Source organism: Astatotilapia calliptera, chromosome 2 (genome assembly GCF_900246225.1).
Source record: "Astatotilapia calliptera chromosome 2, fAstCal1.2, whole genome shotgun sequence".
In the NCBI taxonomy this organism is placed as follows: Eukaryota; Metazoa; Chordata; class Actinopteri; order Cichliformes; family Cichlidae; genus Astatotilapia; species Astatotilapia calliptera.
In genome coordinates this window covers 5,391,807-5,419,082 of record NC_039303.1, presented here as the reverse complement: position 1 = coordinate 5,419,082, position 27,276 = coordinate 5,391,807, and the positions used below count along the sequence as shown (strand labels likewise).

General features: G+C 37.8%; 4 protein-coding genes across 4 annotated transcripts; 3 read left to right on the top strand and 1 right to left on the bottom strand.

Moving 5' to 3' along the window:
* Positions 1-8,048: 8,048 nt before the first annotated feature.
* Positions 8,049-12,342, bottom strand: LOC113030743 (alcohol dehydrogenase class-3-like). Its single transcript, XM_026182434.1, has 10 exons — positions 12,261-12,342; positions 12,100-12,149; positions 11,786-11,887; positions 11,497-11,647; positions 11,318-11,405; positions 11,009-11,228; positions 10,019-10,279; positions 9,686-9,818; positions 8,812-8,950; positions 8,049-8,321 (listed from the first exon to the last, which is right to left on the bottom strand). Exons 2-10 carry the CDS (start codon positions 12,115-12,117, stop codon positions 8,288-8,290), a joined length of 1,146 nt encoding a protein of 381 aa, XP_026038219.1. The 5' UTR covers positions 12,118-12,149; positions 12,261-12,342; the 3' UTR covers positions 8,049-8,287.
* A 26-nt stretch (positions 12,343-12,368) lies between these two features.
* On the top strand, positions 12,369-16,010 carry gar1 (GAR1 homolog, ribonucleoprotein). The gene is made up of 7 exons (XM_026182445.1): positions 12,369-12,449; positions 12,748-12,966; positions 14,649-14,803; positions 14,907-14,966; positions 15,045-15,159; positions 15,352-15,477; positions 15,580-16,010. The coding sequence occupies exons 2-7, from the start codon at positions 12,762-12,764 to the stop codon at positions 15,588-15,590; spliced, it is 672 nt and encodes a 223-aa protein (XP_026038230.1). The 5' UTR covers positions 12,369-12,449; positions 12,748-12,761; the 3' UTR covers positions 15,591-16,010.
* A 2,465-nt stretch (positions 16,011-18,475) lies between these two features.
* Positions 18,476-22,514, top strand: LOC113030729 (alcohol dehydrogenase class-3). Its single transcript, XM_026182414.1, has 9 exons — positions 18,476-18,554; positions 19,079-19,180; positions 19,899-20,040; positions 20,151-20,238; positions 20,420-20,639; positions 21,074-21,334; positions 21,519-21,654; positions 22,047-22,185; positions 22,316-22,514. The coding sequence occupies exons 1-9, from the start codon at positions 18,537-18,539 to the stop codon at positions 22,338-22,340; spliced, it is 1,131 nt and encodes a 376-aa protein (XP_026038199.1). The 5' UTR covers positions 18,476-18,536; the 3' UTR covers positions 22,341-22,514.
* A 712-nt stretch (positions 22,515-23,226) lies between these two features.
* Positions 23,227-26,830, top strand: LOC113030736 (eukaryotic translation initiation factor 4E-1A-like). The gene is made up of 7 exons (XM_026182426.1): positions 23,227-23,337; positions 24,111-24,214; positions 24,502-24,597; positions 25,266-25,329; positions 25,809-25,922; positions 26,213-26,352; positions 26,643-26,830. Exons 1-7 carry the CDS (start codon positions 23,242-23,244, stop codon positions 26,755-26,757), a joined length of 729 nt encoding a protein of 242 aa, XP_026038211.1. The 5' UTR covers positions 23,227-23,241; the 3' UTR covers positions 26,758-26,830.
* Positions 26,831-27,276: the final 446 nt, after the last annotated feature.

Sequence of the window (27,276 nt, the reverse complement as noted above, 5' to 3'; positions counted from 1 at the left end):
GGAGCATTTTGTGTGGGTAGTAGGTCTTAATCCAAGTGATAGTGATTATAGGGGCAGTCAATAGAAGCTAATTGTGTGCACTGCAGAGTTAATAACACAAACATAATCAGTCAGCTTTTAAACGATGAAGTAATCTTGTATTGTGCTGAAGGACTTTCCTTGCTGATTGCTAATGAATTAACATAGTATGAAAACTACTTCTGCGCCTTCTGTTAAAATATAATAATTTCTATGTACAAATGCAATGACCTTTGACTAGGGTGTGTATTCAAAGTCTTTAAATTGAATTGTTACTCGACCAAACTGTCAAGCATAAACCCTACCTTGACTGGGGACTTTGTGTGCCTTAATAAAGTCCTAATAACTGGGAAGCATTGTTTATTTTCTGTTACACTGGCCCTGGGGCCAAACAAATTTAAACCCACTGGCACTGTGGCTTTACCTCAAAGCCTCACATATCCGCTAAATACCATTGGAGATCTGAGACTTTTCCTCGACCGTCCCTTTCACTAATGTTTCTGGTGACCTGACTAGGCCTCCCTGGCACTAGTTTCATTTCCTAATAGTGGATCAGCTATGCTTTTTCTGTTAAACATAATAGAGTTCATTCTGCAGGGAGATTTGTTATTGGTTGCCGAGACGCTGTGCCGCTGATTCTTTTACTTGTTATCATTTGTTGCTTTACATGTAATGTTTGCAATTTAGGATTTGTAGCTTGTTTTGCTGTTACTTTTAGTATCCTGGTTAAGAGCAGACATTTAATGCTGAGAAATACAAGAGGAATATCTCTGAAATATCAATGTAAAGCTAGCGTTCTGTCAAAATAGAAATACATAAGCGCTTGAATAATAGACAAAGAATATTTTGATTAACAAGCTAAATTCAAGTAAACATGGCAATCTGGTCTTTTTTTGTTGTACTAACTCTTTAAAAAGTTCTGTGTATTTGCAGTGGCAAACAAATGTTTTAAAAAGATTTGATAGTATTAGCTTGGAGTATTTATAATGTGGATGTGTGGATCTGGGTTTTTGTAGATAAGCACATCACCACCTAGTGGAGCTTATTGTTTTTACAGCTACAGCAGATGCATTTCTGTCTCAAATAAAAGGCAGCCAATAGAATGAATGAAAAAAGAAAACCGCTAAATCATATTTTGTAGAAAATGTCAGGCCATGTATGTCACTTTATTACATCTCTGTATGTTGGGCATTTCAATGTAGATCTAAACATCCCATCCTATAATCGCTGACTGTCACTGATATCCATATCAAGGCCAGATTTTCCACGTTTGCTCAGAGAACATCCCTTTCAAGCAAATGTGTTTGCTCTTACACTCAAGACATGTGAGCTGAGGAATGAAATATCAAACAGGACAACTGTTTAATAGGATGCACGCATGCTCGCGCAGCCACACGGGCGCACACACACACACACACAGTTATGCATGCAAAAACAAAGCAAATGAATCTCTGAGTTTACACTTGCAGACACTTCATACCTCAGTGTCCTTAATGATAATTAGTCCTCTATGATGCCCACCGAGTGATCAATGACTGTTCTGTGGGTTTTGCATGAATAATTTGTAAAGGAGAGAGTATGACAAAGAGATTGAGAGAAGCAGTAGCTGTGTCCTGTTGTGTTCTGGGACAGGGGAAGGCTAGATTACCCATGTGCCAGGGGAATCTAATGCAATTACGAGTGTTTGCTTACACCATGTGTCCTCTTCCGTCTGCGCAGCGGCATCGGGACTGCACCCGCCGCCATCCTCCCATTCAGCTCTCTTGTTTGTTTTCAGTATTTACGCCACCACAATTCCCTGCTCCTTCACCACCCCCTCCTCATTTGCCCCTGTTTTCAATATCACTAATTAAAGTAAACCAATAAGGTTGGGGGAGGGCAGAAAATAAGATTTGTTTGAAGACCAGATTGAACTCTACCGGCAACTCAGAAGTCAAAAGAGACATTGTGGGGGTTGTTGTTGGTGGTGTGTGTGTGTGTGTGTGTGTGTGTGTGTGTGTGTGTGTGTGTGTGTGTGTGTGTGTGTGTGTGTGTGTGTGTGTGTGTGTGTGTGTGTGTGTTTGTTTTGCTGGCAAAATATACATTATTTATAATGCAAGAAAGGAAGCCACAAAGGGAGAAAGGAGGTTTGTTTAAGAGATTAACATTGGCCTGCTTATTAGCTTTAGCACTCATTCCCAGTCATTTGCCTGTTCTCCCATGCCATCCACAATGGAGCCAGATTATTGATTAAAATCAACTTTTACATTTTAGTCTTAATTTGAGTCTCCAATAACGCTTCCCATTAATGTATCTGTACGTAGAGCAGTAGAGGTAGGAGATTGAAATGTTGCCCATTGTACTATATCAAGCCCTGGCTTGGCTGTCGATACCGTGGGACATGGATGACTTAAATATTTTGTGTATTAGCTCCAAGGATGATATTAAGTTAATCTGTCTATGCTCCCATTTGTTCTTTGAGATTTAAGAAATATAAGCAAACATGAAGCACACAGAGACTCCAGCTAAGATGAGGGCCGATTGAGAGACTTTTGGTAAAGAGAGGGAGCTGATCGCAGTGAACTGTTGGCTTTCTCAGTGTGAGGCTGTAAGAACACTGTCCATGTTCAAACCTCCCCGGTTAGGATTACATATTTGATGGTTAATCCTTTGCTTAAGTTTAAATCTGTGTGTCTTGCTGACAGCAAAGTTGACCTTACAATGTGAACCTTCTTAAAAACTAACTTCCCAGAGGCATACAAGATTTAATTCAAGATCACTAGGAAGAGATCACATTTACAAGCGATATGCAGTGAAAAACTGCGTCTACATGCAAGTCTGTGTTTTCAGTAGCAAGTCTTTACTTGCTGGAAGAAAAAAACTTGCTGCAAGACCTACACTGTTAGTCTCTAACCCCTTCATTGAACAGCATTATTATCATGCCACTATAAATTTTGTTCCTGTTGCCCACATGCTAGAGTACTCTTACAGAAACTCTCGATATTAAAAAACTCCAAAAATCAATCTATTTATTCCTGCTAAACTGCAACCATTGATAGGTGATACAACTAACATTGTTCATCTCACTAAAGTGCATTACGCAAGCTTTGGGTCGTGACGTTCATCTGAATGTTACACGGCCATATAATTTACAATATAATAAAATAATATTGTATCTGCTTTTGAACACCATTTCTTACTGTCTTAAATGTATTATTCAAATATTGTCTGTGCCCTGCTTCATTACTGCTATAATATAAAGTATAATACAAAAAATAAAAGTTAAACTCTCTTAAGTCTCGAGGCATTAGTTTCCGGTTGCTTTAGCACTACATACATTTCTGTGTACATCGGTGAGATGGATTTATCTAAAACTGCTGAATCTGTTTGTCAGCTATGCAGACTCCTAAAGACACAAAACAAAGTGTCTTTATAATTTACACTTCCAGGTACGTACATATTTAAATACACGTATATGTGAATTCAGCATTACTCAGTTGAATTGCTGCTGCCCACGTGTAATTGAAACTGTGGGATGGTTGAGTATGAGTAATCTAACCCAGCCACCTATAATGGATCATTTCAGGTTTCTTTTCTGTTCACCACAATTACTATCCAAAGAAAAGTGTATCAACTGTGTGTGTTTTTTGGGATTGGCCCAGTCTTTTTGTGGACAGGCAGTAAAAAAAGGAAGCGTGATCCGGGTGCCTCAATTTGGAACAATGGTGAGTTGTTGTGAGGAAAAGTGGAAAAACAGAATGATGTACTTCACCGTGGTGGTAGAGCAAGGTTAACTATGGCCAACCGCACTCATCTTGACTTTTCTTGTCTTACCACAACCTTGAAACTCCTATGAAGCAATGTTCAACTTGGGAGCCATCAGAGCCAGAATATTTTTCAAGGCCAAAAACAACGAGTGCTTGTCTACCACTAAAGTCAATTTATTTCACGTGATTTTTTTTTATCCTAATATTTTATCTCATCATATTCTTGGGAAAAGGTGAACAAAGTTCTTTTAAATAAACTGCAAAAAATGTTATAAAAATGTAACTCGCTTTAAAGGCATATTACTACAGCATATTGACCATTTTAAATTGTTCCATGTAGATACACAACCACTTATTTCATATCAATTATGTTCTTACAGTCACATAAATAAAACGTTCACAAACCCTCCCAGGAATTACCTCAGCCACATGAGGCTGTGGGAAACAGGGGAGAGGTAAACTGAGCAGGTTTGGAAGAAAGGTAAATCTCCAAGTACTTTCTTCATGCTTGTGAACTTCTCCGGGATTACCGGGTAAACACACAGGGTCTCAGAGAAATATTTCCCCTACCTCCATGCCATAACCACATCAAAATACTCTGTTGACTCAAAGTTAGCATACTAAAACAAAGAATAAGTGGCAGATGGGATAGGGCTGTGTTCAAGTCTGTCATGGATAAGTCCTGTCAAGCCCACAGGGTCAGAAGTTATTCCACTGTTTTGGGGCACTACATTTAAGTCAAGTGACAGTGAGTCACGGGTAAGAGCATGAACACAAATTATGATTCTCTACTTTTGCCATGGTATCGAATTAATATATAATAAAAAATGTATCCTCAGAGTCTTTAATACTAGGTCATAAGAGCTATAAAAAGCTAGACTCAAACTACCCCAGAGTATGACTCCTTCCCATGCCTGTTGGTGATGTGCTGGGTGACCACTATGGGAGAGACTAAACAAAGGAGTGCCATGATAGCACCTTAGAGCTAATCTCTCAATTACTACTTTACTGCTGCTGTCAGACAAAACACAACAAAAGCTTAGACCTGTCACGCATGTATCTCTGTATGTGTGTGTTTGTGTGTCTCTTTGGTAATAGCCATGTGTGGTCTGCCTAATCCTGCTCTTTGTTGCAACTTAACTATTAAACAGTGTCACAGGTTATAAAACACAAACATATGGTCATGCATGGCTCAATAAGGGGTGCATGATAAAGTTCTTATTAGGGTTAAAGGTTTTGTATAACACTAATGCCGCTGAGAAATGTAACTATAGATTTTAATATTGTACGAGGAGCACAGAAAAATGTAATAGTCTTGTATATACTTTTGTTAGCCATGTCATATGTCTTTTGCTTTTAGAGTGCTGTTGCATGGAAAACATTACTATAACAACACTAGTATCTGAATCCATTTCAGTCACTTTATAATGCCAAATGCACTGTTATCAAGTCTTCAACACATGGCAGCCATAATTTCTAAAAATAAATGATAATACCTAGATAAAGTAGGCTTTTCACTTAAAAAACAACACACAATGCCGTGCCAGATATGTTACTGCACAGTTCACTAATGCAGCAGAAAACCAGTTGTCCTTCCACTACACTAAGTACCACATTGTGCTGTCCTCCAGTGAATCTGAGTATATTCCACTAACACAGCAGCTAAAGCTAACCGTGTCAGTGAAAGACCGGGAATGTCACAGGCAATGCCTGGCATTAGCCGTATAATGGCCAGGATTTGCTGATAAAACAGGGGCCTCACACTGGCAGTCTTTAGTGACTTAAGTGGGCCGTTCTTCCATAGCCTTGAGGCTATACAGTATATCTACTTGGTCTCAGGTTTAGTTCTCACAGATATGGATATTGTAATTTCTTGACTGATCAATTTTAGTTTTACTTTTTTGATTTTCCAGTGACACGAAACAAGTGTGCAAGAGGTTTATGAGAACACAGTGATATCAGTATCGTATAGAACTGAAGCCCTGCAATGTCGCACTGCAAAAAGAACATATAAAGACTAATTAAAAGTAGTTAACACTGAATATTTGCAACACTGCGTTTGCCACTGAAACACATCAAAATATATTGTGTGTAGAATGGATATAATACAGAATGATTGCTTCTGTATGTTCACTGAATACATCATCAATGTCCTTAAGAAATGAAAAAATGGAAAAGTGAAACACTTCTAGAAAATGTATTTGTCATAGAATAAAATATCTCAACATTTTGTCAGACTTAATTGTTAGCCAGTGAAAAACAAATAAACCTGTCACTTTTCTTGTTTGATATGAATTCTCACTGTGTGACTGAAGCAGCCATAATGTGAAACGGGAACGAAAAACAGATAAAGCCAAATATAAATTAGATGTGTATTAAATTATTTCAGAATATCTAGTAAAAGAATAAATATTACTAAGAGTAGATGCATTGCGTTGCTGTATTGTGTAACCATGTTGCTGAAACTGACCCTTTTTTTCGTCTTTAATTGTTTTAGTTTTGTTATTTATTTATTCTCCTTAATGTGGCAGAGAAAGAAAAATATTAAAAATTAAAATTAAAAAAAACTTTTTTAAAGTAATGTCTTTTACTTTTTGAATATACATAAATGTAATCATAAAAATGCATACAGCTTGATTCCAGGTAGCAGGAATGTGAAAATGATGGGGTGAAACAGCTAAACATCGGCTGCTGCTTTCAGCGAATCTCATCGAGTCAATGCCACTCCACAAGACAAATAATATTCAACCGCGTCCTTCTATTTCCATTACTAATTCTTTTGTGTTCAGAGAAACCTTTTCCATATGACATGAAATAACAAACAAAGACCAATATAGCATATTCTTTTTTAAACCCACATAGACTGTTTTCTGCCTACTATTCTTATATTCTTAGCATATATAATGTGCCATCATCCTGTCACACAGGAATATAGCTTAATAAATATGAGGAAATCCCTTGATCCCACTCTAAATGTTGTGAAAAGGCAAGGCAGCATGTTTTGATTTTTTTCCAGACATACCTTTATTTGTGCCATGGCATTTACCTCAAGTATCGTGTCTAAAAGTCTCAGGAAAGTAATGATACCAAGAGAAAACGAAAAGAAAATCAACAGAGGGGGGAAAAAACATGTAAATATCAGGGTTGGTATCTCTTATCACTATTCAACTCCATGCTCCTTCATGCTAAAAGGTTGTATCCAAGAAATATCTGCAGAAAAGCTGTACAGATGAGTGAAAAATATGACGAGATGGACAGTTAAGGCTTTTCAAATGCATACAGTGCTGAGGTTGTAATTCAGATAACATGTCCTCCCTGTGTTGGTGCACAATGCTGTGACAATTCCAGAGGTTACAAGGATCAAAAACAAAGAGGGGAAAAAAGAGGTGGGAGACTTACGGTCGTCACTTTGGATAGTTTTCCCATGGATGAGGCAGATATTTGGACACATGTCCGCAAGAAAGCCTTATAAATCTGTGAGCATGTCCAACATTTATAGATGACAGTGCCCAGTCACATAACCACCTGTCAAAACTTGTCTTCCTATTTCTTTTGATCTTCCCCTCTTATCTCCTTCTACTGCAGCATTATGTGCATTATTATGTGTTCTATTTCTCGACAACATTCTCTACTTTGAGGGTTTTTTAGTAACAGAAGGTGACCTAAATTGTATAATCTGTGATTGATAGCATACAGGCAGAGGAGAAGGAAAGGAAGGAAGAGCACCAATTTATTTTCCATTTTAAATAAAGATGGAAAAGTGAGGTAAGTGCCAAGGGTATTCATCTGATCTGAATGGAACTTCAATAAAACAAATTCCTTCGGCAGCTATTTCAGCTCTTCACTGGGAGGCATTCCCCAAACAACCTTTTGTCTTCTGTCCTGACAGCCCACAACTGTTATTCTAGCCCTTCTCTGTGACTCCCATTTAAATCAATATATAATATTACCAAGGACGAAATTTGGTAAGCCTGACCACATGAAGCAGATGCTTCTTCATGGTTTATGACAGATTCAGCTACTTGGTTCCTGTGTCTTTTAGAGCACCTTCTATACAAGGGTATTTAATTACAACTATTGCTGTACATTGATATCTGGATTAGAATGACCATCGTTGCAGCTTCCAAGCATGACAAAAAAAAATTGCCCTGATGTTCCTGCAGATGCTGTATATTTATAAATTACAACCAATTTACAAAAAAAAAAAAAAAGAAGTAAACATTTTTGTGTGATGGATCATGATAAACAAAAACAATAATCTCAGAAATCCACATGAATAAATGATTCTTTGCACACTGAAAACCTGTTTTTATTGAGATGATGCCTTTAGTGGACCTAAACATCAAAGCTTTTACACGACTGCCATCTAGTGGCAGATGGTGGCATGTCATTTCCTACAAAGCCGAGCATGGAAAATATTGTAATTGTCAAACTAACACAAAAATGACAAAAACAATGCAAAATGTTATAAAAGTGACAGAATACTTCATTTTATGAGCAGACATTAAAGGTTTATCCTTTGTTTAAGAATCTTGAAGGCTGACGACAGTGCGGATGCTAAGAAAATAAAAAGAAGAAGATGAATTAATATCGAAGTTTCAATTCCCAACAGAACCAAAACATCCATCCTACAATAGAATTGCAATGTTTATACAATTAATCAATCCAGTGGACATTACTACAAACATTATCCATTTTTTTAAGCCACAAGTCACTGTTCTAGCTTAATCAATGTGAATATTTGGATGTTTTAAGGTCTCAAGGTAATCAAATACTTAATCAATAGAAATATTAAGGACACACTATACCAAATAGTATTTAAATTTTAATGTCCTGGGAAATAAGTTTCTGAAATTATTTCTAAAGATCAATCAAATTGAATCTAGTGATTTGTTTAACCAAACAGAACATGTTAGACAGACGTTAAAGATTTGAAAATACTTTTCTTACATACACAGTTTTGTCCCTATATAGCAATTCAGCCCCAATATTTATGGCTAAGTAGACTTTTTCGTTGTTGTTTATGTACACATATGAAAGGTCTCACCTTTTACCACTTTTTAAAAGGTCAAAGGCCTTATTGATTTGAACCAGCGGGAGCTTCTCCGTAATAAACTCATCCAGTTTCAACTTGTGATTCATGTAGTCATCCACCAGTTTAGGCACATCCTTCACACTCTTCCACCCTTTAGAAAAAGTTAACAAGCTCAATTTGTAAACATGTTTTCATGTAATATGAATTGCATTGTTGTAAGACCGTCCTGTGGACACATTCACAGCCAGTTCAGTGCACATCAGATGTGAGTTTGATGTGCTCATAGTACATGAAACATATGTAAATGTATTGTTACAAACTGTAAAAGTGATTATATAGTTTATGTAGGATATACCTAACTGTCTGTTCTCACTGAACTTCTTCTTATATACGTTTTGAACTCAGGAACCAAAAACTGATGGGTATTTTGACAGAAATTTAGACGATTCATCGATTGTTTAATTTGTTAACTGAGCACAACTCAAGACTTTTTACAGATTCTATTTTTTGGGGTTATTCTTTGGGTTATTAAATTGTACTTCAATAATATTTAGGTTCAGGAATGTTGATCAGAGAAAACAAGCAATGATTGTTTTTAATGCTTTACCTAAAAAAATTACAAAATAAAATTCTAATGCCAAAGCATTTGTAATATAATTTTTAACACATTTTAAATATTAATAATCCAATAGTAAGGTTTTTTACTCCAATATAACATTCGATTTTGCACTGAAGGGCAACATTAGGGACAGTTTTTCAGGATGATACACTCAATTTTAGGTTCATCACTCAATTCCACAATTACACCAGTTACCATAAACCTGTTGATGCGTTATGAAATGCTGTTAAATAATCTAATATGTATGGTAATTTTTTTTTACTTCACCTCCAAAATAAGTGCCCTTTAAGGTACGTCCCATGAGAAGCTTTTCAACTGAAATGCTCATTACTTCTGTCTCTGTCCATCCAGCAATGACGCAAGTACCCCAGGCATCTCTTGTGGACTCAAATGCAGCATTCTAGGGTGACAGAAGCAGTTGCTTAGCTAATTATCATTTTGTATTTGTATCATTATAGAACTGTTTCACTTGTGTCACTTTTGCAAAAGAGATCAAATCTAGGTTAACAAGGAAGACATTGTACAGTGTATTCCAATTATAGTCACAAGACTTAATTTGCATTGAACAATCGCACGCCAAATTTCAAATGAGGCACCCACCATGATAGCTGGACTTCCAACACACTCTAGCGCATAGTCCACACCTCCACCTGTCTTCTCCACCACAACCTCTTGGATAGGCTTGCTGTAATCTCTTGGGTTTATGCAGTCTGTCGCTCCAAACTGTCGGGCTTTCTCAAACTTGTCAGGGTTGATGTCAACCCCGATGATCCTTCTCGCCATGGCAACTTTGCAACCCATGACAGCAGCCAGCCCGACAGCTCCAAGCCCAAAAACGGCACACGAGGAATCTTTTTCAACCTGAACGCACAAAAGTTGGAAGCCAGTCAACTAACAATTCTTAAAGATCATTTCAGCATTTTCACAGATAGTTTTTACAGTAAATATAACATTTAGAGTACATTCCTTTAAACGCATACATGAGATATTATCAGGTCTGTGAATCTTGATTAAAGTTATGTCTAAATAAATAACGCATGCAAGGATTTCCACTCATTTTTAGTTGGTTTCTTTTTAGTAAATGAGTACAAAAGTGTCCTGATTTTGTCATTTTGTCATTTTATTTATGTGTGTGTGGACCTACTTTTGGCTGCTCCCTTATTCACAAAGGGTCACCTCAGTGACTTTGGCAATTTTTAAAGCAGATTTCTTTCCACATGCAGCCAAAACAGGAACATTTATTTCACATGTTATACAAATGTGTAAACAATTGCACTACTTTGCATTATTTGAATTTGTATAAAGTAACAAATTAAAGTAGTTGACATGTACACCTTATCCTGAAAACTTAGAGGCACTCATGCCATTTCTGCCATCTAGTGTTGATATTAAATGACTACAGTCTTGCAGCATATTGTAAGACAGAAAACTTCCAAATACAAATATCACTAATTTTTCCTTTTTTTTGGTTAAAATATGCTTGGCTGTTTATATATTGTCATGTTTATCAATATATCTTTTCAAATTTGTTGCTTCGTCACATCTGTTCTAAGAGTATTAGTTTGAACCTTTAGAGTTCAGTTTTCTAACCTTGCCTGCATTAATAGCAGCTCCATAACCCGTGGAGACACCACATCCAAGCAGACAGACTTTGTCTAGCGGTGCATCGCTTCTTATCTTTGCAACCGAGGTGTCGGGGACCACAGTGTATTGAGAGAAAGAACTGACTCCAAGGAACTGGTAAACCTGCTGTCCCTTGCAAGATATCCTGCTAGTCCCATCAGCCAAAATTCCAGCTTGCATATTTGTCCTAAAAACCACAAAGAACAGTATTTACGTGAACACATTTTAAGTAATAGAGTAAACGTGGTTGTCTCAAAAATGGGGAAATAAAATCACCAGTTTTTCTTGCAATGATTTGTTTTTGGACTTAGACAGCGTTCACATTCCCCACAGTATGGCAGAAAAAGAGGAATAACTTTGTCCCCTGCGAAAACAGCAAAACAATTATGTAAGTCTGAGAAGAAAAAAAAGAGAAATAAGACAAATGTCATCTGACTGGTTGTGGCGCACTTTACCCGGGGAGAATCTGGTGACTTCTGGGCCAGTGCTCTCCACTATGCCAGCTGCCTCGTGACCAAGTACCAAAGGGAATGGTCTGAATTTCATCCCTTTTCCAGTCTCAAACAGGTATTCCCAGTCTGTGTGGCACACACCTGTGGCAACAACCTGTACAAGCCAAATGATGTGACAGTTTTAGGAAGTGGAAGTGTCTGTGGTTAACAGTCACACTAACAGGAAATTAGATTAATCATATGCAAATCATATGTATTGTCATATTGCTGACAAATTTGAGCTGTGCCCAACCTTAATTCGGACTTCATGAGCTTTAGGTGGTGCCACCTCCACTTCTTCAATACAAAGAGGCTTCCCGGGCTCCCACGCAACAGCTGCCTTGCATGTGATCACCTAAAGGGGAAGAAACCCCAAAACAAAACAAACAAGTTTGCAAGGATGAGTGACTGTGTTTGGGCGCTGTTACAGATGGAAACAAACAACGAACACTCTCCATGACAGAAAACTTTCGAATGAAAAGCAGAACCCCCAAAAAGCAGCAGTAGCTGTTTATAAGACAAACAGTAAAAAAGAAAAAAAAAGCTTAAAAACAACTTTTTTCTTACCTTTCCAACTGTTGCCATTGTTGACAGATGCTGTCTTCATATAAAACAGCCTGTATTTAAACAAAATAATTTAAATAAAGGAATAATTAAATCTTCACTTATCACCAAAACAGCTGCGAGTTACATTATATCAACATTTGAGTGGGTAAGGTTGAACTGACCGAGTCAAACAGCAGACAGGTTGCACCCTCTTCTAATTCTAGTTTTTCTTCAATGGTTTAGCTCTGTCAGCGCATTTACGACACTTTCCGAGACTGCCCGGTGCCTTTACGGCACGTTACGGTCACACGTGTTGTAGTCGCATGGAATTTCGGCAGGGTGGTCTGAAGTCTAGCCACTCGGTCAAATTTGTGAGTAATTTTCTTTGTCTGTGCAAAAACAGTGTTGCGCACTTTTTCGGTGTGTATGTTTTTAAACGACAACGTATCGTGTTGGTTTATGTTAGAAAAAACAGATGAATTTTCGTACTTTGAATGACTGAGTAATGCTAACGTGAGCTAACGACTTCAGCTAGCATAAGAAAGAGCTTCCAAGTCGGCATAGTTTGCCTGAATCATGGGCAGGCTAATTCATTCATAAGTGTTTAGCTTCAAGCATGAAATCACGTGAGCTGTGTCGTCTTTGTGTTTTCGTTATTTCTTATTACAGAGCATTTGAGGAAAATGTCGTTCAGAGGAGGAGGAGGACGAGGTGGTGGCGGATTTGGACGAGGTGGAGGAGGATACGGTGGAGGCAGAGGTGGTGGAGGATTTGGACGAGGTGGAGGAGGATACGGTGGAGGCAGAGGTGGTGGAGGATTTGGACGGGGTGGTGGAAGAGGGGGTTTCAACAGACAGCAAGACTATGGACCTCCTGAATATGTTGTTGGTAAGCCCAGTTCTAACAAAACGCTAAACCGAGTGCTTCTTTATACACATGTGAAGCTAAACTTTTACCACAGCTTCGCGTGAGTTCTCAGCCATTGAGATACAAGTAAACAGTCTTGATGTTGCCAAAACACTGACTCTGTAATATTACCATTACACAGTTATGGAGAAATGGTGTGGATGAGTAGGCTGTGAGAATTTTGTCATCATCAAAGATGGAGACTATCCAAGGATGTGGAAAACAAGACTTGTCCTGTTGCCTGTCTTCTGTCTCTTCTTTTCTATGTTTGCTGAAAAGTCACCAGGAACTAGTCTGTGCAGTCACAAAAACAAACAAAAAGAACAGGCAGGCATGCAGATGTCCACGCACACCATCTTGCTTGAATCTATGTAAAGCCCATGTAACATATGTAAGATGACATTATCAAGCCAGCATTTACTGTGTTAATTACTTTGTGGTAGAGTCCTGGCAGTTTACATGCGGTGCCAGTCACGATAGAAACAAACAAAAATACCAGAAAGTTTTTTTTTCCCCCTTCTGGGTTGCCACTCTATGCTTTGTCATTTTTATAATTGTTCCTCTAGTTTTTCCACATCTTTGTACATTACCCTAGTGTCCATTCCAATAGTTTTGGCAATCTCCCTCCAGGAATTTGCTGCCGATTGTGAGTCCGTATTATGGTTTCTATTCCTTTAACAGATCCTTACATTGTTATTCTGTCATTGACAAATTCTAGCACTGCATCAAAAAAGTAGCCAGAAATGCATAGGAGAAATCAAAGGTATTCAACAGGCCATTCATGGTTGTAGTGGGCAGTGTTGATGTGACATGTAATTAAGTTTCTGGGGAGGTGCATGTCAGTTTATGAGGGTAGGTTGCATTATAGGGTTTCTCAGTGTCTGCGGCTATGTACATTGCCCACTGAAGCATACGTTTCCAGTCAGTGTTAGCAGGCAACTCTAAAACAACGGTGGACCTTTGGGTGTGTGTGAATGGTGAACTTCAGTAGATATTCTATGTGACGAGAGTATGAAATTAATACACCGTGTGTCACCTACATGAGGTATTCAAGATCCAGTTCATGTTAATTAACTTTAACTACATGTTTCCAAGTTGTCCCAAAAACACCAGAAAACCAAAAAGATGTTATATAATATTAGTAATAGTAGTGGTGATAGTAGTAGTAACAATAGTAATAATAATATGAGCAATATGTAAGTGTTTAAATGCAAACTGCATTACAGACAATCTTTTATATATTTAATGATCATCCCACAAAATGTGAATATGACATGCTGTACCAGGAGTTAGGGTGCCATGGAATATATTTTTAAGTCCACATTGTAATATTGTTAAAGATGTATCTGTGTTTCTACTCATTGGGCTGTTCAAAAACAATTTTTTTCCAACTTATTTGAACTTTGTTTTTATATGTTTATATTCTAGTGCCTCAAAGTCTCTGTTTTAGCATATATTCTGGGTCACTTCCTTTAACCCCCATTTATTCCCTCGGCCTCCAAAGAATTTCAGACTTACAGAAACCTTGTGCTGGATGCCCATAAAGTGAACTGCAGAGCAGTCAAGCATATGCTGACGTATTATAACCAGACAGAAATTTAAATTGGGTGTCAGTCATGGTATTGCACGTCTTAAACTTTAACTGTGTTTCATTGTCTTCACAGCAGTGGGAGAGTTCATGCATCCATGTGAAGATGACATTGTCTGCAAGTGCACAACAGAGGAAAACAAGGTTCCCTATTTCAATGCCCCAGTGTACTTGGAAAACAAGGAGCAGATTGGAAAAGTCGATGAGATATTTGGCCAACTCAGAGACTTTGTATCCTTTCTATTGTCTTTGTTTTTCTCTAAACCTTTGATTGAGTAGGGGATCTGTTTGACATTGTCAGTGTTCTTGTTGCTTCCTTAACCCACCTTTGCAGTATTTCTCAGTAAAACTTTCTGAAAATATGAAGGCATCTTCATTCAAGAAACTACAAAAGGTACCAAAAATGTCTCACTAAACTTTTCTAGTGACTAATTTAATATCTTAGATTTCTAACCAAAATGTTGTCTTTTAGTTTTATATAGATCCAATGAAGCTACTACCACTGCAGAGATTCCTCCCGAGGCCACCAGGAGAAAAGGGGCCTCCAAGAGGAGGCAGAGGTGGAGGAAGGGGTGGTGGTCGTGGAGGTAAGATGGCATTCTCATTTTAATTTAATCTTCTGGCTACGTGTTTAGAATATATAACAAAACAGACATTTTTGTTTTTCTTTAGGAATTCTGCTCAGTTTTTGCTCAGTATTTACTTTTGTAGATTGAAAATGGAAAAAGCCTAATGCATGCAAGAGTAGTTTGATTAATTTTACTTTCTTTTTGTCTCAGGTGGTTTTCGAGGAGGCAGAGGTGGAGGTGGCCGTGGTGGAGGAGGAGGCCGTGGTGGAGGAGGAGGCCGTGGTGGAGGAGGCTTCAGAGGAAGAGGAGGTGGCGGTGGTGGACGTGGATTCAGAGGTTGGCAGGTTTTCTATCGTCTTACAATGTTTTGGTTATTTTCCCTGATGTGACACATGGTTTATTATGTCTGAACTTTGTTGATCTTTTGTTTTCTTATAGGTGGGAGATGATCTGACTCTGATGGTTCATTGTGACCATCACATCCTTATGGTCACTCTCGCAGCTAAAAGGTTATGATCTGTGTCAGATCCTGGCCTGTTGGACTCATATGAAGATTGTCTCTATTTGTAGAGTTGATTTTCCTGTTCTGTTTTAATTTTTTTTTTTACCAGTTTTAGAAGATTGCTGGATCTTCAAGATTTGTATTTAAAATGTATTCTTGTAGCTGGAACCTTTTTGAGTCATTTGTGGGGATTATTGTATATTTGTGAGAAGAATGACAGGCGTTCGAACGTATTCACAAACCTCCATGTCCAAATGTCTTCATGTGCAGGATGTCAGACGTGTTTTCAGCTAAAAACATTGGTAGTTTGTAATATAAAGAGTTACCATTGCAATCAAATGCCTCAATTAAAAAATGTGCTTTGTAATTGTGTGGCTGTTTCTTTATAATTCATCAGTTTTATCCACATAGAAATTAAAAGAAAAGAAACAAAAAAAACCAGGCACAACTATGTTTTTACTTACTTTGGGCATCTCCTTGCTTATAAGTCACCTAAAAATATGCTCTATTTAACTCAAGTTACAAACCAGTGGAGGTTATGTTTCAAAACCCCTTTAAATTAAGGCTGAGAGAATCCTTCTGCTCATACTGGGTTCCTTGTAATGGCAAGAAGACGTATCTCTTGTCCTGCATGAGTAGGACTGGATGACTTGTGACTTGGGGACAGTTTTGTCAGTTCTTTTTATAAGACTGAAGTGGGAAACTCAAAAGAGGAAGTGATCGATATCATGTTCTTCTTTTGACTTGTTTTGAATGCACTGAGTGACAAAAACAAACGTGTCTTATTCATTGATGTGTTATGGGCTTAGTCTGTGGTTTCTGTTTGGCATGCTTTTAAAAAGCAAAAATATACTTAAAACGATGCAGGTGACGGTTTCACGAGATTGAGGCTGGACCATCTGGCTTGTCCATACTTGCGCAGCACATTGAGGTAGTGCACTTTTATAAATATCTGGGTGTCCCACTGGATGAGAAGTTCTACTGGTCACTGAACACTGATGCTCTACACGAAGGCGCAGAGCCAGCTGGTGGGCAAGCCAACTGTGCTTGGCAGGAGGCTGGACACTTAAGACTGTGGTTGTGAGGGATACATTGAACAAAATGAAAGCTATAATGGACAACAGCAGACACCCGCTCCACAGCCTCCTGACTGGGCAGAGGAGCAGCAGTGGCATACTGCTGCAGATCTGAGTGGTTCAGGAGGCCCTTTGTCCTCACTGCTAGTTTAACTGGCAGTTTTTTTAACTGGTGAAAGAAGTTTTCTTAGTTGTTTTTTTTCCCACACTGTAGTAGGATTCTTCTTTCCTTCTGATTTTTGCAGGTAAAAAAATCAATAACTGAAACTCACATTTTTATATCTTTCTTATATGAGTCTGGCATGTTACAAAAGCCAACTCAGCTTGTTCAGTGTGAATCTTGTTTCCTGTATCTGGGCACAGTGTGTTGATCTATGTCTCAGACTAAACCCTGTGAGTTTCTCAGTGTAACAGAGTAACAGCTGGACAGCATTCAATCAACCCTGGGTTCTGGATGAATCAAACCTAAACAACCGAGCCTAAATAAGGACTAAAAGCAATTCTAATAAATTATTTTATTTTATTTTTTTAAAAAAAGGTGCAAAATGAATAATAAAGGTGCTAAATTGAAAACAACACCAATGAAGTAATTATTCATATAGTGCTGAAACAAATGGTTTGTGACTCTGACTTTTAGATTTATATTGAGGCTTAAAAGCAGATTTGGAAGAGTGTGCTGTACTTTGAAACAAGCTTCAACATATCAAAGATAATTTCCTTATCTAGCTTTTTTTTTTTATCCTAACATCATCAACATTATTTACATGAAGGAGGTGCTGCTGGCAGTATCTCACCAATCAGAAACAAGGACAAGACTACTGGAAGTAGAGTGACTGATTTTAAAAAGGAAACTCTGATATTAGGAAAATATGACGAGGTTAAACACAGAATACAGACTGAAAACACCAGAGTGTGTACGGTATGTGAGGAAATTTAGAGTCTGGTAGGGAGGTCAGCTGTGTAAGGTTGGCATTTAGGCATTATATATATATATTTATTTATATATATATATATATATATATATATATATATATATATATATATATATATATATATATATATATACATATATATATATATATTTTTTTTTATATTTGTATGACAGGTCTATCATAAGTGAATTTGATAGCTTATAATTGTTATTCCAAATTAAATTTTAGATGTGTGTGAAACAGTATTTCAGCTGCATGCCTGGTGCTGCTTAACTGCCATAAGTGAGTGAAAATGAAATATAAAAACAGAATTCAAAACACAAATTGCATTGTAATCCTGCTCACTCTTTAAAGACACCTGAAGCATGTTTGGTCAAGAACATCATTTATTATTGATGTTGACTGGCACCGTTAACAATTGTCTAGTTTAACACGAAGTACTAAGATGTTCAAGTTCAGAGTTAGTACTTATTCCAACTGTACAAATATATCAGTAAACTTTTAAAGATAAACATAACATATTCTCCAGCATCCAAAAAGCAAAAGTCCCCACTGTCAATGATGACATTCAACAATGACTGAAGTTATTTCTGAAAAGTGTTTAAAAAATAAAAGATTGCAGCCTACATGTTTTCATTTATTAATTCGTTTTATTCACAAGTATTTTTTTAAATATTTTTTTTTTAAATTATTATCAGTAGTAACATAAGTAGTACCAGCAGCATGCAACTATTTGAAATTCTTAAGCGCCCTTTTTTGGCCTATTTTCTTCATTGCTCCCAAATGCGTCATGCGTACGCTAGTCGTTCTCGTATCTGATTGGTCCGAAGGTTAACTCCTTTACGGCTGCTCAGGGGCCCGTCTTCTTCTCTAGAAACAACGAGCATGGAGACAGCTGGTGAAGTGAGTACTGTTCACAAAGACTGTGTAAGAAATATATGAAAAAACAAACAAAGTTTCCGTTTGTGCATTAGTCGTAAAGTTGCCTTAAATTTCAAGTTTATTGTAAACCTGGCAAGTTCTGTAAGCTAGCATGCACGCATTAATTTGCTCTGAATGAAGTACAAAGAATCACTGTTCGATTACTTAACAGGGAACTTTGGTGGGTCAGCGGCAAATGGTTTTTTGCAAGTAGCTGCAGCACTTAAAAGCCATAGTGATAATAGTGATGGCATGGTTTAAAAAGCATCAAGACTGACGGTGCTATTGGGGGTTATGTAGGCTGAATACTATTAAAGCAAACATCAGGAAGAATCTTAGAGATGCATAATCTTTGACAGAGTGCAAAGGCTAACTACGCTGGGTGCAACTAGCTCGATCTGCCACAGGGACTGTAAAGCTGGAGCCAACCCACAGCTGCAGCTACTCACTTGACTTGGAAAAACATGCACATGTAGATATGGAAAAATACTGTCCTTTGCCTTCAGGTAATCAAGTGCAAGGCAGCTGTTGCCTGGGAGCCAGGGAAACCTCTTTCTATTGAAGAGGTGGAGGTAGCCCCACCTAAGGCCCATGAAGTTCGCATTAAGGTAACTCAGATCATCAGACTCGTTCATAAATCTAAAGCCTGACTTGACTGCAACTGAATAAAAACACAAAACAAAACTATGTTCATTTTAGATTCATTCAGTATTTGTGTATTCTTTTAAGATATGTTGCTATAGTCATGTGATAAATAGCTTTCATAGGACTCTAGGCAATCATTTGAAAAACTACCTTTACTATTCCCATAGGAATTAAGAGGGTAAGTAGCAGCCGGGTGCTGCTAATCAAATGCACTTAATTAAAGGATCATCAGCAAGTGTAGCTTCCATTATTAAAGCAGATTTTTTTGGCAGTTTGCTTGTCTGAAGTATTTATACAGTGCTAGAAGTTTGGACATGGCTTTTCAGAATGGGTGGAAAGAAAAGAATGAAGCTGTTGCAATCATTGAAAGTCCAGACCGCATCCTTAAGAGAGCTTAAGAGCTGTGCATAAACAAGGAAGAGTCCTATGAAAGTGTTATTTGATAAGCAGAAAAATAAACACTTTGTTTTTGCTCTTTATTCTTTCAATCCCATCAACCCCAGGCTTTTGCTTTTAAGGTTTGAAACCACATGTTAAATTAGTCAGTGTTTGTTTTTTTTTTTTTCATAAATAAGGTTTAAGTTCAATTCAACATAATGTTTTAAATGTAGTACTAATATTATACTCTTCCATCCAGCAGCCATGCCTGACGTGAACTTTAAGTGACACTGTGTCTTTCAGATCTTTGCTACAGGCGTGTGTCATACAGATGCCTACACGCTGAGTGGCAGTGACCCTGAGGGGCTTTTCCCTGTCATCTTGGGACACGAGGGTGCTGGAACAGTTGAAAGTGTTGGCGAAGGTGTTACCAAGTTCAAGCCAGGTAAACAACTGCCAAACAAAACATTAAAACTTTAATATTTTACTTCTTGGTATACTTAGGAATAAATATTTGTTGCATGTGGGTTGTTTTTGTCTTGTTCTTTTTCTAAGGTGATACTGTCATCCCGTTGTATGTGCCTCAGTGTGGTGAATGCAAATTCTGCAAAAACCCCAAGACTAACCTTTGCCAGAAAATTAGGTAATGTATGAAGGCCTATTTCCGTAACCTTGAGGTGCTGAAGTCTACTTTTGTGATAACAATTTCATTAAAGAAAGATGCCCCACCACAGGGCAACAAAAGCTCAGTCAGAACAGATTATGTTTTCTTTGCACATTTCATCATGCTAATCTGCACATTTCCTTCCCCCTTCACCCTGCAGAGTAACCCAGGGTCAGGGTCTGCTTCCTGATAAGACATCACGCTTTACTTGCAAGGGAAAGCAAGTGTATCACTTCATGGGGACCAGCACCTTTTCTGAGTACACTGTAGTGGCTGACATCTCTCTGGCCAAGGTGAATGAGAAGGCTCCGCTGGATAAAGTGTGCCTTCTCGGATGTGGCATTTCTACAGGATATGGTGCTGCTCTTAATACTGCCAAGGTGGGAATGACATGACGCTGCTCATCAGCAAAGACATCGTGCAAAACATTAGATTTCATTGGAATATTCACAATCTTTTTACATGTTTGTCGCAGTCTCACCTATAGAGTAATAAGAAAATAGTTGATAGATTCTTTTTTCTTAGTTTGCAGTTTCACACAAATAGTTTTTGATGTGCTAGCAGGTCCTTCAATTTTAAATGATGTATTCAGGTATTTACAGAAAGAATAATAAAGGAGGCAACTGTTAAGATCCATGTTTCAATTATTGTGTGTTTTTTACACACACACACACACTTAAAAAACATAAGAACAGCAATAGGTAGGCCAAATCTATTTTAGAGTTCATACTTGGATTATTGTTTATATGGTTATTTCTCATGTAGGCACAACACTTAAACTTTCACATTTGTATTCTACCTCATGCTCACTCAGGTTGACCCTGGTTCCACATGTGCTGTGTTTGGCCTTGGAGCTGTGGGCTTGGCCGTTATAATGGGCTGCAAGGCTGCCGGAGCAACCAGGATCATCGGTGTGGACATCAACCCTGATAAGTTTGAAAAAGCCAAGGAGTTTGGAGCCACTGAATTTGTAAACCCAAAGGACCACAGCAAGCCAATCCAGGAGGTTCTGGTGGAGATGACTGATGGGGGTGTGGACTACTCATTTGAGTGCATTGGAAATGTGCAAATTATGGTGAGACTCAGGCCCACCAGCATGCATGACCCTCATGCATGCTAGAAAGATGTGTGAAAAAACAGTGCACATTAGAATTCAATTTTTATAGCACTGTGGTGTAACTTTGTAAGTAGTGTACAAGGTAAGTTTAAAAAAACAACAACATTTATTTATTGTTGTTTGGTTTTTTTGTGTGTGTCAGAGAGCTGCTCTGGAGGCATGCCACAAAGGTTGGGGTGAAAGTGTCATCATTGGTGTAGCTGGAGCTGGACAGGAGATCTCCACCAGACCATTCCAGCTGGTGACAGGTCGCGTGTGGAGAGGCACAGCCTTTGGAGGTAACGGCCTGAGTTAAAGAATTTATTTTAAAGTGCTTAATATTGTCTGGCTGCAGCTTTCGTCTTTATTTTGTGTATTTTTTATAAGCATAACCTTTTATTAAGTGGAGTCAGATAGGACACATTGTTTTGTAATGAAAACACAATCTATAGTGGTATTTTATGAGCCTTATTGTTGTTGGCTAATGTGAAAACTGGAATGCATATGCTGTTTTTAAACCCATAGATTCAGCATGTTAAGTTTTGTAGCTTCTTTTAGTTGTATTAAGACCTATTATTTATCTATTTTATCTATGTAATTGGTGCTTTGCCTCAACACTTTCAGTAAAATGGTTCAGTCATGCCTTACTGATATTGGCAGTTGTAAAACTGGTTTTGTTGTTCACTCTCAGGGTGGAAGAGTGTGGAGAGTGTTCCTAAACTGGTGGAAGATTACATGAGTAAGAAGCTGAAGGTGGATGAGTTTGTAACCCACACACTGCCCTTTGAGAAGATCAATGAGGGATTTGACCTCATGCATGCTGGAAAGAGGTGTGGAAAAACAGTGCACATTAGAAATTCAATTTATAGAAGTGGCTCTGTAGTGAATGTATTTTGTTGTTGAACTGCAGTGCCTTGCATCCTTAGCCTAACTTTCTTTTTTTTCCCCTTCTCATTGCAGTATCCGCACAGTGTTGACTTTCTGAAGTGCCTGAAAGAAACATCCTTCACATCCAGCTTTTAAAGAGTCTCCTGCCATAGTTAAAGCACTTGTTTCTCAGCACTTGTTTTGATAGTGTACTTTTGACTGTTAGATGTTTTTACTAACAGTAAGATATGTTTGACTGATCCATTTCAATTAAAACCTCTGTAAAACCAAAGGTTTCTGCTTTTCTGTTGGTTGTTGGCTGCTCTTGAGCAGTGTCTTTCAGTGACATTTAGTTGGTTAATATCAAGATGGCAATATTTAATCATTAATTTACATAAAGGCACCAATATTTGTTATATTTTGGAAGCACCTGTTAGATAATACCACAGTGAAATAAATTAATAATTAAGAATGTTGCTTACATACTGCAATATGGTCTCACAGGTCACTCACTCATATTTCCAGTTCTTGTGTATCATATAATGGACAATGGACGTCATACTTTTTCCTATACAGGTACAAAATGAATTTAAAAAATTGCCTTTGCGATATTCTAATGTCTTGTGCATCAGGGTCTGTATAAACTGACAGGCTGTTTGGGTCAGAGGCATGCATAGTCGAAACACAAGAACATATAAATATATATATACACATACACACACTGATTTTCCTAAATGCAACAACACATTTTAGGAATAATTGTCCATATCAAACTGTTATTTAGAAAAACATCGACAAGTTCCCACTGCTACAGTGAAATATTCAGTCTTAACCATAAGATGATTCTGTTTTCGCGTAATGTACATAATTATTATGAATACAGTTTATTCAGTGCGTTCGTATCACTTCAGAGTTTATTTCCACTAACCACTGTCCACGCTATCAAACCTGAAGGAGGATGACGTTTTTCCCCCTCACACGTTGAACCAATATTTAATTTTGTACGTATTTGCTTGCGCATGCGTGTTGTGCTTACCATGCGACCCAATCCAAGCTATTTTAACACACGGCGAAAAACTCAAAGTGATTTCCAGAAGATGGCGACCGCACTGGTGGTGAGTCCCTTTGCTAGAATAGGTTATATGTGGTTCTTTATCTTTCAAACAGCACGTTTATGGAGTATTTAATTAACCAGCGGTAAAAGACAACTAGGCGACAGTTTAGTCTAAATAATCGAGAGTCTGAGAAATCTTGTAAACTTTACTTCTGACAGGTAACAGAACTCGCTAGCCAAGCAACTTAGCGTAGTAAATTATAGCCAGTTGTTTTTGAAATCTTAATATCAGCAATATTGCTTGTAAGACCATTTACAGTAACTGTTTTTAAAGCATCGTTTACGCCGGGTTAACACTGCGTTGACTGGGTATATGCCCCGGTCGGTGCCCTGAGTTGAACTCAGATACTTGTATGAATGAGAGGACACCGGTAACGACTCTCGTGGGTTCCAGCTAACGTTAGCTGGAAACCAAATGTTGGTCAGTGTGGGGAAATGTGTTTAAGAATGAGCTAGACATCTTCTCTATAATGCAATTTAAAGTGGCAAACGATAATAAATGCTACCCTTTGAGAAAACCTATTTCTTTTCTCAAGTTTGCTACAAGTCTGTAGATTCAAGCCATTTTACGTCAGCATGGTTCCACGGGGAGGTGGAGCACTCAACAGGGCTAAAGAGGCCCTGAACATGTAGACACGATAGCATAATGTGGCATGGGTTGAAACGATAAAATATCGTAAGACGTTAAATTACTAAACCTCTCAGACACCGTGTGCACACACTTGGTTATAATCATTAAAATACCAAAACAACTTGCACTTCTTTTTCTTCTAGGTGTCAAATTCCGTTCCTGCAAATGGTGAAACTGAGAAATGTGAAACAGCTGTTCAGAAGGTTGTGAATCCTGAAACGTACATCAAACACCCACTACAAAACAGGTAAGCATTTATCCACGTCTGTCTTTTCTTGTAGAAGTATAAATCGATACAGCTTATAACATTCATGTATCATTCTACCTTATGTATAACAGTTGCAAAAATACTGAAGACAGTTAAACTGTTATATTCCAGTAGTGTGAGTCTCCTTAAATGAATTTTGCTGTTATATAGTATGTGTGAGGTGGTAAAAGTTTGCAAATTTTTCTTCACTACCAACCTGACAAATGTAGACAGTATGTGGTCATACTCTGTAGTAAGACGTTTGTTTGTTTGTTTGTTTTTCCCAGGTGGGCTCTTTGGTTTTTCAAGAATGACAAAAGCAAAACGTGGCAAGCCAACCTTCGTCTCATCTCCAAATTTGACACTGTGGAGGACTTCTGGGCGTACGTTTTTGTTACTTGTTGAGTTCATGCCACTCAGTATCATAGACTTAAATGCAAAGCTAGAATTATAGTATGGATGGGTTTCTGGTTTTTGTTTTTTTTGAGCAAAAATGTTGATGATAATTCCTGTTTGTGTTGGTGTGTTTCAATGAAATTCAAATTGGCCTATTCGTTGAGGAGAGGTTGCATGTATTCATATGCTATGCTCATTATACTAAGCTTGGAAAAAAGCATGCCCATCCTTAAACTATAGATCCTATAGTGTAGTCTCTGGGCCAATGGTGACCCTTAGAAGTTATGAACCACTGTAAATTTTATTTGTCGCAGAGTTGACGCCTTATTGTGATGGCATCTCTCTCCTTAAGAGAGAGAGAGAAGTATTTCCTGTGTTGTCTTCTGTTCCAGACATCACAACAGACTAAACCTTCCTAACACTGCCAAATCCAGCTTGTCACAAAATATGAGCCTCACAGTTGAAAAAACAAAATAGACTCTCTACAACTTAACTAACAGTGTTTGATGTTTATGTTTGTCCTGCGCAGCCTTCAGTCATATGCTGAGTCTATGAAATAGGAATTTATTTTTTTTGTGTGTTGTGCCAAGACGAGCTGTGGGTTGCTGCTGATGCATGAAATTAATTTTCTTTAAAAAAATGCTTTCTTTCTTAGATTATACAATCACATTCAGCTGTCAAGTAACTTGATGTCTGGCTGTGACTACTCTTTATTTAAGGTAAGAAGTGCTTTTGTCCCTTTCAGGACTTGCAGTATCCCCATGTAAAATGACATTTTTCTGGTATTTCCTATTCTCTGGTTCACAAAAGTTGTTTTAGTAAACACTGAAAGTGGACCCCACCTATCGAATAATCAGAATGGAAAGGAGCATCTTCTGCATTAGGCTGACAAATGGCGTAGTCCGTGTGCATTGACTGGTTTATTTCAGCTTTTCAGTTTATTGAAATGCTTCATCCAGTCTTTCAACAGAAAAACCTTCCAAAATTTAAAATCCCACAATAGAGTATTTATTTATTTTTTTGTCCTTTTTCCTCTCCCCGCTGTCATAGATGAGGGTAGTTGTGAGCATACAAGTGTCTCAGTAATTCAGCTTCATGTGACTTTAGTTAATAAATTAGTTGTCTGTTAATGTATTAATTTCTTGATGACTTGTTTGCAACAGTGATGTATGTGGTGTGGGCTTGTGTTTGAATACAGGATGGGATTGAGCCCATGTGGGAAGATGAAAGGAACCGGCGAGGCGGCCGCTGGCTGATAACTCTGTCCAAGCAGCAACGTAAAGTAGACCTGGATCGGTTCTGGTTGGAGACGGTATGTTGCGCCCTCTTGTATTTTTGTTTGCTCTAACAGAGTCATCATTCTTTTCATCTATTGGCCTTGTACACTGTGTATGTTTTGACACATGGCAATAGGAATGTACAGTGTAAATGGGTGTAGATAAAAGGATGAGTTCCATGTAGCAGTCTTTTTTTATAATAGCAAACCACAACTGTGACAAGCCAGTGAATGCTAAGTACACAACTTTTCAGGTACTAACTGCATGTAAAACAAAAACATGTGTCCACAATAACAAATCTTTTAAAATTCATATTTTCCTGCAGCTCCTGTGTCTTGTTGGAGAAGCTTTTGACGACTACAGTGACGATGTTTGTGGAGCTGTCATTAATGTTAGAGCCAAAGGTGATAAGATGGCTATATGGACTACAGACTATGAAAATAAAGAGGCCATCACACACATAGGGTAAGTTGAAAATGCCACAATTAAAGATGAGGGAAAAAATCTGAGCACATTAGATGCTGTTGTGCAAGTTTTTGTTCTTTTGTCTTTTCTCTCTTCTGTCTAGAAGTATGATTCAGAATGATCTGTAGTATCATATAGTATTAGTCTTGGAGTAAGAAGCCTGTTACAGGAAGATATAACAAATGTGTGGGGTTTTTTTTTTTTTTTTTGGTTTTTTTTTTTTTTTTTTTTTTTTTAAATGACTGAGTTTGTCTCATAGCTACTATGTAAAATGTCTTTGCTTTTTTTAGGCGTGTGTATAAAGAAAGGCTAGGCGTCCCACCAAAAGTGATCATTGGTTACCAGTCACATGCAGACACGGCCACAAAGAGTGGCTCAACAACCAAGAACAAGTTTGTTGCCTGAGGATCCAAGGATTATCAACCAAGCCTTCCTGTGTTTCCAAATAGACTTTTTTTTTTTTTTTTTTTTTAAAGTGAATGTAACTTCGATCTTTTGGAAAACATTGGGGGAAAAGGGATAAAATTGTTGGGTTTTTTTTTTTTTTTGGTCACTTATCACATGTTTGGGACACTTAAGGAGACTGTGTGATAAAGATGCCTTTTTCCCCCATTTGGTTCTCAATAATTTGGTGTATTTTTGGCTTTTTTTTTTTTTGTTAAAGTACTCAACATTAAAGGCATATGCAATAAAAACATGTAGTTTAATAAACTGGTACTGTACTCCTGTAGCAAATTTCCAGTAACGGCATAGGGATTTAAAATGTTTACATTGGAATTAAAATGAAACAAATCCAAGTAATGCGTTGACTTCAGAGGCTACTCACTGTAGAAGCAAGGCAATACTGACATCGTTGCCGTTGACCCACTTTGGGTGTCACTAAAGTCACGGTGGGGTTTTTCTTTTTTTTTTGAAACGCCACCC

Coding starts and splice junctions, on each gene's coding strand:
- LOC113030743 (XM_026182434.1), bottom strand. Junction 11,406..11,496: donor AGTCACCAGATTCTCCCCGG/GTAAAGTGCGCC, acceptor CTGTTTTCGCAG/GGGACAAAGTTATTCCTCTT. Junction 11,229..11,317: donor AATCATTGCAAGAAAAACTG/GTGATTTTATTT, acceptor TGTGGTTTTTAG/GACAAATATGCAAGCTGGAA.
- gar1 (XM_026182445.1), top strand. CDS start 12,762: ATGTCGTTCAGAGGAGGAGGAGGACGAGGTGGTGGCGGATTTGGACGA. Junction 14,804..14,906: donor TTGGCCAACTCAGAGACTTT/GTATCCTTTCTA, acceptor CCACCTTTGCAG/TATTTCTCAGTAAAACTTTC. Junction 14,967..15,044: donor CATTCAAGAAACTACAAAAG/GTACCAAAAATG, acceptor GTTGTCTTTTAG/TTTTATATAGATCCAATGAA.
- LOC113030729 (XM_026182414.1), top strand. Junction 19,181..19,898: donor CCCATGAAGTTCGCATTAAG/GTAACTCAGATC, acceptor TGTGTCTTTCAG/ATCTTTGCTACAGGCGTGTG. Junction 21,335..21,518: donor TTGGAAATGTGCAAATTATG/GTGAGACTCAGG, acceptor TGTGTGTGTCAG/AGAGCTGCTCTGGAGGCATG.
- LOC113030736 (XM_026182426.1), top strand. CDS start 23,242: ATGCGTGTTGTGCTTACCATGCGACCCAATCCAAGCTATTTTAACACA. Junction 23,338..24,110: donor AGATGGCGACCGCACTGGTG/GTGAGTCCCTTT, acceptor TTTTTCTTCTAG/GTGTCAAATTCCGTTCCTGC. Junction 25,923..26,212: donor ATCGGTTCTGGTTGGAGACG/GTATGTTGCGCC, acceptor ATTTTCCTGCAG/CTCCTGTGTCTTGTTGGAGA.